The sequence below is a fragment of the Psammomys obesus genome, unplaced genomic scaffold (assembly GCF_907164565.1).
Source record: "Psammomys obesus unplaced genomic scaffold, mPsaObe1.curated_primary_1811, whole genome shotgun sequence".
Lineage (NCBI taxonomy): Eukaryota > Metazoa > Chordata > Mammalia > Rodentia > Muridae > Psammomys > Psammomys obesus.
The window spans coordinates 4,554,420-4,568,212 of record NW_026590405.1 but is presented as its reverse complement, the minus strand read 5'-3'; the positions used below and the strand labels follow the sequence as shown (position 1 = coordinate 4,568,212).

Here is a 13,793-nt window from a genome sequence, read left to right as displayed (position 1 = left end):
TTTCTTTTCCTCCCTTCCCTCCCCTCCTCTCCCTTTTTCCTTTCTTTTTCCTTTCCTTTCCCTTCCCTTCCTTCCTTTCTTTCTGTCTTCCAATAAATGTAATTTGGTCATAGTTACTGAATTCTTATTTTAAGTTGTGTGTAGGTGAAGCACACGACCTTGTAAGTTTATGTATACACCCTGCTTGCATGAGCCTAAGAAGGCCAGAAGAGGGTCAGATCCCCCGGAACTGGAGTTACAGACAGTTGTGAGCTGCAGGTGCTGGAAACTGAGCCTGAGTCTTCTGTAAGAGCAGCAAGCCATTCCCCCACAGGTACTGAATTCTTTGTTTTTTAAAATTATTTTTATGTTATGTGGATTGGTGGTTTGCCTGCAAGTATGTCTGTGTGAGGGTCTCAGATTCAGGAGTTACAGAGAGTTGTGAGCTGCCATGTGGGTGCTGGGATTTGAACTCCAGTCCTCTGAAAGAATAGTCATTGCTCTTAACTGCTGAGCCCTCTCTCTCCAACCCCTTTGTTTCTGTTCTTTTGAGACAAAGTTTCTCTGTAGACCAGGCTGGCCTCAAACTCAAAAGATATCCACCTGCTTCTGCCTCCTTAGAGCTGGAATTAAAGGCATGTACCTCTGACACCACCACCCAGGCTAATTACTAGATTCTTGAAACAGGTGAGTGCACGGACCTCTTGATTTGTTATGGTAAGTCGATGGTTAGACATTCTAGCATGGGACCCATAGGTTAAAGGCAAGTCACAAAGACTTGATTGTACTACAGGCTTCCTTCAGCAGAGCTCGCTTACAGTGGAGAATGTAGCCAGCGAAGCTTGAGAGGTCTTGCTGTGGTGTGTTTGGGCCCTCTATGTGAAGACTAGGTCTAGAGAGTGCCCACATGTGTTTATTCTTTTTGGAAACCCTAGGTCCTCGTTAGGTTTGGCAAGTCCTTTCTGGAGCAACAGCTACCCTCATCCCTCAACACTACGAAGCCAGGTGTTTCCCCGGCATGCCTTGCAGCTAGAGCTGCACCTGATAACCATCCATGGTTGAGTCATACTCCAGCTGGGAATGGAAACCCATGAGGCAGAGAAGCCAGGGCCAGCTGTTGTGTGACAGTTCCTGGGGAGATGTGAACAGAAGTCTATTTACTCAAGAGACCTATGTCCAACGTGGTGAATTAATGATTGTATTAGTATTTAGTTAGAGGAGTATGGGTGAGGGCTCATAGGAGCAGAAATGACTCAAAGACAGCTGTACTATCAAAGCCCACCCTAGCATGGTGGCAGGTCACGAAAGCTGGAAGCCTGAAGCAAACTTTAGAACTTGGAGGTAGAGTGTCCTTTCCGGGTTTCTCAGTTGGTCTGAGCCTCTTGGGCAGTTGGGCTTGTCTTAAGTGTCTGTGAGCAGGGCATACTACTTAATAGTTGAGGAAGATAGGCGTGATCAAATCTGATCAGTTTTTGGGACTTCCTCTGGTCTTTGAGTTGTTAACTTCCTGTGCTAAAGGGGCTTCCATGAGGATGGGCTGCCTCAACCTCCCCTTAGAACAGCCTGATACTTTTTTTTTAAATTCACTTTATATCCTAGTTATAGCCCCATCCCTCCTCCTTACAGCCTGATTCATAACAAGCTTCCTTCCAACTGTACAGTTTTATATTGGAGGAAAGAGCAGGCTCAGGTTCTGTGAGGATGGGGGCTGATAGTTTCTGGAGACATGTGTAGCCATGATACTCATGGTATTGCCCACAGTCAAGGATATTTGCCATTCAATCTTTGGTGCAGATGCCTGGTGCCAGAGACAGTGACTTCAGATGTATTTGGTTTGGAGAATTATTCCTGCCTGCATAGCTGCCAAGCCCTTTCCTTTTTTCTTTCTCTTGACATGTCATTTTAATCCTTTTGATGATATAGTCTCTTTCTGCTTAATATGCTCAGAGTCCATTTCCAGTACATACAGAGCCTGGTCCAGGCTTGCCTCAGTTCTATGCGCTAGGCTGTCCTCTGCAAGCGTTTTTTTTAGTTTCCATCTAAGATCTATTTGTATAGCTGGCAAATGTGGATTGGTCTCAGGATTCAGGGGAAAAATTATTTTTTTACAAAGGAATTATTTATGGTAAGGCATAAATAAAATTTAAGGATTACTGTCTCTTATTAATATTGTTAATTTGTTTTGATAATTAGGGGTAACTAAGACTATCCTTGTCTTTATGAAACAAACACTTTCATGATTCAGCATAACAAGGCGTTTTGCCCACAATCTCAAATTATTTATAAAAACAATATATGCTTATGTAGAAAAATGAACATATATATAACTATAAGAGATTGACATGTAGAAAAAAAGGTAGCCAGGCATGATGGCACATCCCTCTCATCTCAGCACTCAGGAAGCAGAAGCAGGTAGACCTCTGTGAGTTCAAGGCCAGTCTGGTTGACACTATATAGTAAGTTCCAGGCCACCAGGGCTATATAGAGAGACCCTATCACACAAATAAATAAACAAACAAAACAATAAAAGAGTATGTATGTGGAAATTATTTGTATTCTTCTTTGCCTTTTTTCTTTACTGAAATAATTTTAAAGTGAATATTTATTTATTTATTTATTTATTTATTTATTTATTTATTTATTTATTTATCGGTTTTTGTTTTTGTTTTGAGGCAGGGTGTTTATATCCCTTCCTGTCCTGGAACTTGATTTGTAGGCCAGGCTAGCTCACAGAGATCTACCTACCTCTGCCTCCCAAGTACCAAAATGAAAAGTTTTAAGTGAGTTAAATCAAATGTATTTTGCCTTCTTGTGTGTATCATTTGTTTATCTATTTATTTATTTATTGAAAGGATCTCTCTGGCTAGCCTGGAATTCTCTCTACCTCTGTTGTGTGTTGTGGTTGTGTCCCCTGTCCCCATTAAAGGTGTATACTTCTGTATGGTTTTAATTTGTTTTGTTTTTTTGAGACAAGGTCTCAAGCCTTGACCTTGAGCTCTCTATGTAGATCTGGCTGTCCTCAAACTCACGGAGGTCAACCTTCGTCTATTTTCTGGATACTGGGATCTGAGGCCTGTGCAACTAAGTCTGGTGTGGATGTTTTGTTTTTTATTTTTTGTTTTGTTTTTTATAACCCTAGTTTTAAAAATGATATCAATGAAAAGAGGAATGATGAAAATCATGTATTATATTGTTTTTATTTGTATCATTGAGTATTCAAGAGAGAAAAGCTCCCCCCCCAGTCTAGGTATGGTGGCATAGGCCTTTATCCCAGCACTATGGAGGCAGAGGTGGGCAGATTTCCAAGTTCAAGGCCAACCTGGTCTACATAGCAAGTTCCAGGATACCAGGGCTACACAGAGAAACCCTGTCTCAAAAAACAGAGAGAGACAGACAGACAGACCAGGGTGGAGTATGTGTGTGTAGATTATTTTAATTGAAGTTGGATACCAGCAAAAGTGAATATACATGTCACATCTCCCCACCTTGGAAGCGCATCTCAGTAAGAAGTGCGTTCCGACAGAACAGACATCTCTTTATGTAGTTAGCTCTCACCTTTCTTGTGCGCACACCAAAACCATCAAAGAATTCCTATTTTGTGCATCCTTTTGTAAACTACAAAAGCTTTGAACAGTTTGGAAGTAGTAAAAAGGATTTTTTTTCCCTGCCAAATAAACTTTGGAAAGAAACCCTTGCCGCCGTGCACAGATGGGACTGCCGCCACGCCTGGTAAGGTATCTAGCTGAGCTGTTTTATGAGAAAGGCACTCATCATCATTGTATATAATTTATTTACATAACATATATATGTAATTTTTCCCACACATGTCACTACCAACAGAGATTTTTTTTTTTTTTACAAGCCTGTAAAAGACGTTTTGTCAACAACCTTAAATGTCATCAACAAAGCAGGTTCCTGAGTCAGGTAAACACATTTAAACCGTTTTTGAGAGATACTAGAGAAACACAAATTGCTTTTGTGCCACGTAGAAGTTTGCAGCAGGCCATCATGAAAATATGTCCTGAAGCACTTTTCCAAGCCAAAGGCAGAAATATTTACTTTAACTGAAATAAAAAAGGAGATAAAAAAAAAAAAAGAAAGAAAATTCACTGCACAGACATTGTTAGAAAAGAAATTTTATTGATGTGTTGGCTTGTCTGAAAGAGTCTTTTAACCACGAAAATGAGTCTAACCTTTCAATTCAATGTTATGAAGTTACAAATGCTACTGAAAAATGTTAAAACATTCTCTGCCAAGTGGTCGATGAGGAAGGCCCTGGAGGACACACCTTTTTAATGTACAATTCTGGCATTTTCTCTGCAAAGAAAATTCTAGGAATATCTGGAATACTTTAGAAGTCTTTCAAAGCTGTTTCCACCTCTATGGCTTCTAAGCTGAATCATAGTTGCACAATCCATTTCTTTCTTTCTTAAAATGGTTCAAAGTTCTTGAAGATATTGACTTAACTGATGATGAGTTCTTAATCTTCAGAGAAAAGAAATACAAGTGGCCTGGAGAACTATGGTGCTTCTTCAGAGAGGATTATTCTTGCTTTGATTTAAAAAATGAAAAACGCTGCAAGTTCTAATTCTACCTGAACAATGTTATTTTTGAGTTTACCAATGAAAATGTCCCCATTTGTGACCACTGAAACAGATTAAAATTCAGTGTCAGGGTTAGAGAGATAGCCAGGAGTTGAGGGCATTGGCTGCTCTTGCTGAACAGCAACCATGTCGGGTCGCTCACAAATGCCTGTAGCCAGCTCTGGTGGGGTGACGTCCCCTTCCAGCCTTCATGAGCACCTGTTCCCACATGTGCACGTACCAGATGGAAACACGCTCATTCAAATAAAGAGAAAGTGTTTTTAAATTGAATACACTGCTGGGCAGTGGTGGCACACTCCTTTAATCCTCTCCCTCAGGAAGCAGCGGCAGGTGGATCTCTGTGAGTTTGAGGCCTGCCTGGTCTACAGAGTGAGTTTCAGAACAGCCAGAGCTATATAATGAGACCTTATTTCAAAAAAGGGGGAAAAAATCACCTTGTCTCTACCTCCCAAATATTGGGACTAGAGCGGTGTGCCACCACACCCGGCCGTTGTGTTTTCCAACAATTAATTTCTCAATCCACTTGTTTTTGTATCTTCTGTTTCTTTGCTGGCAGTGACTTTCTACTCACTTTAAGGTTCTTCAGGGGTCAGTGAGATAGCTCAGAGGGTAATGGCCAAGTCTAATAAGCTAAGAATCTTTTGAGAGCCACTGCGTGGGAGGAGAGATCCATTGCCTTCTAGTTTTCCTAGACAACGGTCTTGCTAATTACTCTTGTGAAGTCAGGAAAGGTTTCCAGAGAGGACAGTGCTAAAGCCAGTGTCTCGAGCAAGAAGGAAGATACACTTGGTAGATACAGGTAGGTAGTATAACAAATTATATATTTTATTATGCTGAGGGTCACCACACAAGGTCCACACTTTAAATTTCTAACTACCATCCGAAGCTTATCTCCCTGAGGCTGCCCACCTGTGCAACACATCTCAGCTGAAGGTCAGGGTCAGGCTCTAACAGAAATTGGATTCGAGGATCAGGGTTCTGGGGGAGACTCACCAGCACAGGGCAGGTCAAGACAGTTTCTCCCCACTGCAGAGCAGAGCATTGCTCTTGGTCTCTGCTTATGTGCTGTGCAGTGGGCATCATGGGGTTCTAGGACTATGTCTGGTTACCTTGAGTGAGTGACATTACTAGGTCCTGATTGTCAGGTGCAGCCTTTGGTGTCCTGGGGATCCTGACAAGTTTTACATGACTAAAAGGCATTTTTTACTGTGATCGTTACACCAGACATGATGGTAATGAGGGGTAAGTGAACCTTCACATCACTGACAGGAAGAATGGTCCATTGAGAGAGAGCAGGGAGAGGAACCCTTAGAGACACACTGTACTCCAGAGAGACAGGACCAGGAGGAGGGGAGGTGAGGACACTAGAAGAACAAGACTGGGTTCTTACAGGACATTAGTGTTAGCCTAATAGCAGTGGAAGGTCACTGGCAGGTTTTAATCACTGATGATAACACAAAGATATAGAACAAAACAAAAAACTCCACAGCGCTTTAGTTGTGAGGAGAACGAATTAGAATCATCTTGATTGGAGACGGCATCATAATTTGGAAATTACTTCGAAAGCCTTAGAGGAGAGGGAGGAAGGGAGGAAAGGGAGATCTGTGTGTGGGTGAGAGGTGTGTGTGTGTGTGTGATAGGGCAGGAGGTGTTTACCAGACACAAGTAGAAGGTGAACTTGAACTCAAGTGTACTGCTGGCTTCAGGGAAATGAACAGGGAAACTAGTCAGCTCTCTGGTTGACTAATCCAGTGCCAGTCACTGGGGAAAAGGCCTGGAGAGATGGCTCGGGTTAAGAGCACTCACTGCTTTTCCATCTTCACTGGGTTCAGTTCCAGCACCCACAACTATGTGTCATTACAGTTCCAGGGGATCTGGTTCACACAGGCACCATACAGACATGGTGCGCATACGTTCATGCATGCAGGACACTCATACACGTAAAAATAAAATCTTTCTAAAAAGCAGCTTTATGGGAGAACATATGCTGACATTTGAGTTCTTGGGCCTTCAGAGACAGACACAGCTGAGAATGCCCAACAGAGTTATATTAGTGTGAAGATGGGAAAGGGGATTTGAAATGGCAGTCCATCTCTGTCCATATGGCCAAATGCCACAGATGGCATTCCTTCTTTTTGTCTGAGGCATTAGGAATAGAACCTAGGACCTGGTGTGTACCAGTCAGTCTTGACGGTGAACTATGCCCAGTCCACTGTCCTTGTTAAGTGTGTCTTGTGTAATGTGACAGTGGTCTGTGATCTCAGCCAGCTTACAGTGTCTCTGCCTTTGTTCTTCAATCTATATAATGAAGATGAGACTGTAGTGAGCTACTCAGCCACAGCTATGCCACCAACTCAAAGCATTCCCAAGAATACCTTTTCTTTCTGCTTTTTTTGGTTTCCAAGACAGGGTCTCACTATGTAGCTCGCTCTGGCTGGCCTGAGACTAACTCTGAAGACCAGGCCGGCCTCAAACTCAGAGATCCACCTGCCTCTGCTTCCTGAGTGTTGGGATTAAAGGCGTGCCGCAACACCACCTGGCCCCTAAGAATACGTTCGTTGCTAAAACTATCTTCGTTAAAAACTGGTTTCTCGTCACTTGGACCAGCCATAAATTCCTATGGTAAACTGGTCTCTGGACCAGCCATAAATTCCTAGACAATGTGACTCAGACCTAAAGGTTAACTGCCAGACCAGTTCATTACTCTCTCTCTGCTTGCCGTTGCTGATGCCCAGAGCCTCCTTTCCCTATACGTCACAACTGCGATAAAGTCTCAAACTGGAGGTTTGAGATTGTTCCCAGCAGTCCTGCTTGGGACAGCCCATGTGATGGTAGTAAATAGTAAAGACTTCTTAAGATTTACTCAGACATCGTGGGAGTTTTTCTCTTAAGGTTCCCCATAACAGGACGAAGTTAGCTGAGGTGAAGTATAGACTTCTCTGCCCTAGAGCAGGAGAAGAGAGTGGGTTACTTTCCCCCACCCCCTTCTTATCCCCCTGGCCGCCTCTCCCGCGCAGGCGCCTTGGGCTCTGAGGGCTTTCAAGACCTGGGTATTTCCCAGGCGCCAAGCTTGAACCCGGCGGGGGCGGGGCTGACGGGCTCGTGACGCAATCAAGCGGCGCCGCCCTGCGGGCGGGATCCGAGCGCGACCGCGCAGCTGGCCTGCCTTGCGAGGAAACGAAAGTGAGGGAGGAAGAGGTTGCGGGGCCGGGCTCCGCGGCGACCGTGGAGGCCTGACCCCTCGTCTCCGCTCGCCGGCAGCTCGCCCCATCCCCTCAGCGTGAGTGCCGGCGCGCGGCCCGGGGGCGGTGCGAGCGGGCGGGCGCGCGGGCACAGCATCCTTCCCCCGGGGCGGCCAGCCTGCCCGCCCTCTGGTAGCTTCTCCCCGCTCCCGCTGCCCCCTCTCCCCAGCAACCCCGCGGAGCCGGGGCTGCCGCTGTTGCCGGCCTCTGCGCACACAGGCTCACCTGACGTTTCCAAACGAGGAGCTCGGCCGGGGACGTGGCGTTCCCTTCTCTCCCCTATGCGTAAGGGTGCCAGTGCGAACCCCAGGCCCGGGCGCGGAGGCTGCAGAGGGCATGGGAACCGAGCAGCGGGTAGAAGCGGGGCTTCCGTTCCCTGCGCTCAGAAGTGCCTGGTCAGGGCGCGTCTGCCATTGCAGGTCACTGCCTAGCTCTGTGGCCTTTCCCCTTGCCGACAAAATGAGAGAACTGGATTCCCTGCAAGGCCCCGATGGAAGGCGCTGTGGTGGAGGGGCCATTCGTATCTGCCGCCTTGCCTTCCACAAAGCGGTTTCCTTTTCTCGCATCTGCCCCTTTCGCAGTCCACAGAGTTCCCCGTGCTCTCCCTTCCCCTCCCCTTAGGGCCCCCAGGACCGCTTGAGAGTTGAGGGAGCCCCATTTTACGTGCTGTGGCCAGTCGAAGGCTCAGTGATGAGTTTTTCAACAGTTCACCTGTGGGCTTTTTCGGGCGCTGTATGATGTCAAGGGAATGTGGCTCCATGAGGCCTTGCTTTCAGTTTGCTCAGCCTCCTTGGTCTTCCTGCTTTCCTCTGATAGGCGCTGCCTGTGCCACTTAGGAAATTGCCCCCCCCCCCCCGAGAATGGGATGCCTGTACATTGAGTCCAGCGGTTCATCCTTGGGCTGGAAATACGGACACGTGATTCAGGATTTTGCTAGTTTTCAGAGGGAAGGATCATAAATCCCATTCAAATTCCATTCCTTTTTTGCTTCGGCTGCTGATGCTCGTTCTTTTTTGCTCCCCTCCCCCACCAAATGTTTTTAAATAAGTAGAACTGGCTCAAGTTTTCATATCACAATACTGAGTAGTCAATTCACAGTGAAAGCATGACCTTAAGATCACCGTGTGTGTGACTTACACACATAGAAGTACATTCTTGCACCCCCATCCCATTCCCTAAGCTGTCAGTGCACCTCTAACTTAAGTCTCCTTTCTGAGTTCTCTGTACGAATGCACTACTTTTCCTGAAGATCTCGTAATTGCTTCGTTGCTTCATTTTTTAAAAAAATATTTTCACTATTTTAAATTTTGTGTACATGCACGTGGGTGCCTGCATAGGCCAGAGGTGCCTGTTTCCCTCGAGCTGGAGTTACAGATAGTTTTGAGTTGTCCAGTGTGGGTGCTGGGAATTGAATTCAAGACCTGTAAATGGCTCCAGCTCCATATCCTTTTTATTTTTATTTTTTCCCCTTCTCATATACTTGCTCATGGCCATCATGGGAACCTGCAAGCTTCCTGTTCTTTTCTTTTTCCCCTTGCAGAGTTAAGCTGGAACCCAGGACCTTGCACATAAAAAAAAAAATAATGATAAATAAATAAAAGGGAAAAATATTAATGTCTTTGTATCTCAGAACTATGGCTATCTGTTTCCCAGGGTCTTTTTTCACTCTTGCTTGTAAACCAGCTGGTACTTCCATGCCTACACTAGTTTTTTTCCTATTTCAAAACACAAAATAAACCAAATCCCAGCATTTTTGTTGTATGTTATATACAATTTAATTGTTCCGGCAAAAATGATGAAAGAAAAAATCATTCTGTGGTGGTCCTTGGAAATACTGGTGGCTTTTACTTAGTAGGTCTCATAATTTGTTCCAGTATACACTGTCATGAATCGCCAGTATTGTCTCAAAAGTATAGAATAACAAGTACTAAAAGGCCCTTTTTCTCCTGTGTCTTAATGAGTTAATCTAACTTTGCTATCTGACACCAGTGGCCCCTGAGACTACCTTGTTTCCTAGTAAAACTAATCATTGGTACTGAACAGCAGAGCTTGGCTAGCCTTTTTCCTGGACCTTAATTGGAGGGAGAGACTGTCCAAGTGCTCACACAAGATGCTTGGAGTGGTCAAATCTCATTCAGCTGGTGGTTGTTGTTTTTGGGATACCTGCTTCGCTCCCAGCAGTTCTAACCTCAGAGCTGACTGGCAGGATTTATGGTTGCAGTAACAATGAAGAGGAGAACTGACCCAGAATGCACTGCCCCCCTCAAGAAACAGAAGCGAATTGGGGAGCTTGCCCGGCACTTCAGCTCCACATCTGATGATGAGCCTCTCTCCTCTGTCAATCATGCAGCAAAAGGTATACTGGCTTATGTGATCTGAGGCCACTGGCCATCTGGTTGTTTGAATCCTTACTACTTGGATTGAGCAGAATATGGTTCATTGTCCCTTCGGCAAAGTTAGCAAATTTGACAGAAAGATGGTAGCTATATAGAGTCTTCATTCTGCCACTATTCTGCTAAGAGTATGGAGCCAGGTGGCGGTGGTAGCTCAGGCCTTTAATGCCAGCACTCAGTAGGCAGAGGCAGGTGGATCTCTGAGTTCAAGGCCAGCCTGGTCTACAGAGCGAGGTCCAGGAGGTACCTTTGATCTGTTCTGGTTCCCCAGTAGGTGATGCTCGCTGCCTAAAGTCAGGTAGAAGATGTGTCAAGCATTGAGTGCTGTATTTTTAATAGCTGTCAATAATTAGGGGGTTCCTTTTTAGAGGTGGGGTGGAGGTGCCTGATCTGACTAGGGTCCTTGAATTATAGTTTTCTCAGTTCCTGAGCAGTTGTAGTCAGAAATACTCAGCTGTGGAGCATCACTCTGTTTGCAGTTTATATCCAGCTCAAATATTTGGTTGAAAAATATTGTGCTTTGCCTGTCTTAACATTGTGGACATTCACAATATCTGAATTCACTCCATATGCCAGGCAATTAGAAGTACTGTGTTCAAGCTGGGCGGGCACTCAGGGAGGCAGAGGCAGTGGATCTCTCTGAGTTTGAGGCCAGCTTGGTCTACAAATCGAGTCTAGTACAGCCAAGGCTATACAGAGAAACCCTATCTCGAAAACAAACAAACAAAAAAAAAGTACTGTGTTTATACTAACTCAGACAAGCCAGCTTTATTCATTTATTTTCTCCCCTCCACCTTTTTTTTTTGTTGTTGTTGTTTGTTTGTTTTTTGTTTTTTGAGACAATGTTTCTCTGTGTAGTCCTGGCTGTCTGGAGCTTTGTAGACCAGGCTGGCTTGAACTCACAAGAGATTGGCTTGCTTCTGCCTCCCAAGTACAGGGAATAAAGGCGTGGTGCCACCATGCCTAGCATGTTTTTTGTTTGTTTGTTTGTTTGTTTTGAAATGGGTCTCACTGTGTAACTCTGACTACCCTGGAACTCACTCTATAGACAAGACTGGCCTCGAACTCACAGAGATCCATCTTCCTTGGCCTCCTGAGTGCTGGGATTACACATTTACGCCACTGTACTGGCTTCCATTCGTTTCTGCAGCTGGTCTTGTATGCTGTTCTGCTCACCGTAGAACCCTACTCTCTCGCCCTTCTGGAGACTAGCACGCTCAACCAGGTTGTCATCAGGACTGCATGGTCCCTATGAAGGCTCTTGGGAAGGTCCCCCTACCCCTAACTTCCGTAATGTCTAGGGGCTCACTGAGAATCCTTGGTACCGTATGGCTCTGGTGGCAGTCTGTCTCTAGTTTCTGCCTCTGCCTTCCTGAGTCTGTATAGGGAGGATATCAGTCATTGTTTTAGGATTTATGCCGCTTTAGTATTACCTTATTTTAACTTGATCATATCTGCAAAGACCGTATTTCCAAATAAAATTTCTCTCTGGTTTATAGGTGATAGGAATTTTGGAGGAGGCGATTATATTCCAGCCCAGTACACTAGCAGGCTGCATTTTGCATGCACTGTGAATGAAACTTTGTAACAGATTGGTGACAAGGATGTGATGTTTTCTTCCTGGTGTTGTTAAGGAAGGATTTGCTTCAGGGAAGCTGGCCAGAGGGTTCTACAGGTGTGGTCTGGGTTAGACAGACCCTCGTGACCTTGCCTGTAGAGGAATGGGTATCAAAGGCTCGCTGATGTTGAGCACTCACAAGTGCATGGCTCGTGGCCGTATGGGAGGCTGACGGCAGAGGGATCGTGTGTGCTGATGAACTTGAGAGCAATCTCAGCAATGTAGTGGGACCTGTCAAAAAAAAATTATAAAAGGCCTGAGTGGATATCAGTGTCGAAGAGAAAGTCTGTGTGTAACCACGGTTACTAAATGGAAAGAAAAGAAAAGGAAACTGCTGGTGTGTAGGTCCCCTTAGGTTTGGAGGGCCTATGAGGGGCATAGGCCTGTGTGGGAGTATGTGTTTAGTGCTAAGCAGGTCTTTGGACCTTTCCTGTCAGGTAATGTCTTTGAAAAAAATGAGAGGGCAGCTCCCAGGTAGGGGTGGTGAATACATAAAGTTGAGCCTCCTTTAAGGGAACTATTCTGAGTCACATTTTAAGCTTTTTGTTTGTTTTGTTTTTTTCCAAGACTGTTTTTCTGTGTAGATCTGGCTGTCTGTATAGCCCTGGCTGTCCTGGAACTCACTTTGTAGACGAAGCTGGCCTCAAATTCACAGTACTGGGATTACGGGTGTGCACCAACACATCCAGCTGACACCAGCCTGCATAAAATGCCTTAATTTTACAGAACAGCTTTCGCCTTCTCTGGAAGTAGCTTCATGACTCAGTTTGGATTGACTGTTGCTGTCGTGTGTATACAGTGGAGAATTGAGGCTGGCCAGTTTCGTTCAGTTGCGGAAAACTAGGCAGGAGGTGGAGGCGGAGGTGGAGACAAACCAACAGAAGCTCCATATTTTCAAGTTACTTTACTGCAGGAAGCAGGCAGCCTCACAGTGACACAAAACAGACAGGAGTCAGCCTGCCCCTGCAGTGGTTCCTGCTCCCTCTTCCATGGCTGGCAACGGAGCAGAGGCATAGTCCATAATTCCTGGACCAGACTTGAGAAAAGGTCGTAGTGTCGTCGACCTAAGGATCTAATTCTAATTCTTCGTAAGAATCTAAAATGCCTGATGTCCTCCTCCACCTCGCCAACCGTGTTCTGCGTGCGCTCCTCTTAGGCATGTCCTGCAGTGTGCTCTGACAGGTTTGTCTGTCGGAACCTCTGTCTCCTGAGTTGCATCTGCAGCTTTCCTCTTCAGGCTGTTGGCTTATGTAGCAGGTGTTTCCATTTGCTCCAGCCACCTCTACCTGCACGTGCTGTTGAGCTGGGTGACTGAGAAATGCACTTTGCGCCTATCAGAAAGTAGAAAAGTAGCAGTGACTTCCAGTCTGGGCCTTGTGTGGTGTGATGATTCATTAATTATTAAATCAGTTTGTTTGTTTTACATTATTCACAGGGTAGATAAATTGTCAGCTCAGCAGCTTGACATTTAGCCAGGGAGAAGAAGAAAAGGACATTATCGTGGACACCTTGGCATTGTGATCTTCCAGGTGTTCTGAGTGGCGTTGGAAAGCATTTTCAGGTGTAAATATACTCTTGGGAACTTATAGCCAAATAACCTTTCTGTAGTAAAAAGAGGTAGATGAGGGCATATTGTTCTTTTTAGTTGTTTCTTTAAGGAAAACTGGTCTAAAGCCTAAGGAAATTTCCTTCTCTCTTCCTTGCGGTAGCGTGGGCTCATGATCCTCTTGTAGCAGGTTGGTTTGGAAGTTGCAAAGCTCTTCAGCAGCACCTCATTAAGAGCACCTTTCCCTCCACCAGGTTTAATCCTCCCCTAAATAGACTTTCGCCCTGAGACACCATCACTTTCCTGTCAATCCAGATTCATGACTTTAATCAAAAACTTCCTTCCATATCTGTTTCAGTTGCTCTAATGAGTTACTGTTTGTTTGGCATGAAGGAGAAATGGCATTTTAAG

General features: G+C 45.2%; 1 protein-coding gene across 1 annotated transcript in view; it reads left to right on the top strand.

Moving 5' to 3' along the window:
- The first annotated feature begins 7,738 nt into the window (after positions 1-7,738).
- The window catches only part of Cmtr1 (cap methyltransferase 1), a 40,289-nt gene continuing 34,234 nt past the window's right edge, over positions 7,739-13,793 (top strand). Inside the window, exons 1-2 of the mRNA XM_055606998.1 lie at positions 7,739-7,863; positions 10,047-10,181. Coding sequence (XP_055462973.1) covers positions 10,052-10,181 — 130 coding nt within the window. The 5' untranslated portion in view covers positions 7,739-7,863; positions 10,047-10,051. The remainder of the gene's footprint in view (positions 7,864-10,046; positions 10,182-13,793) is intronic.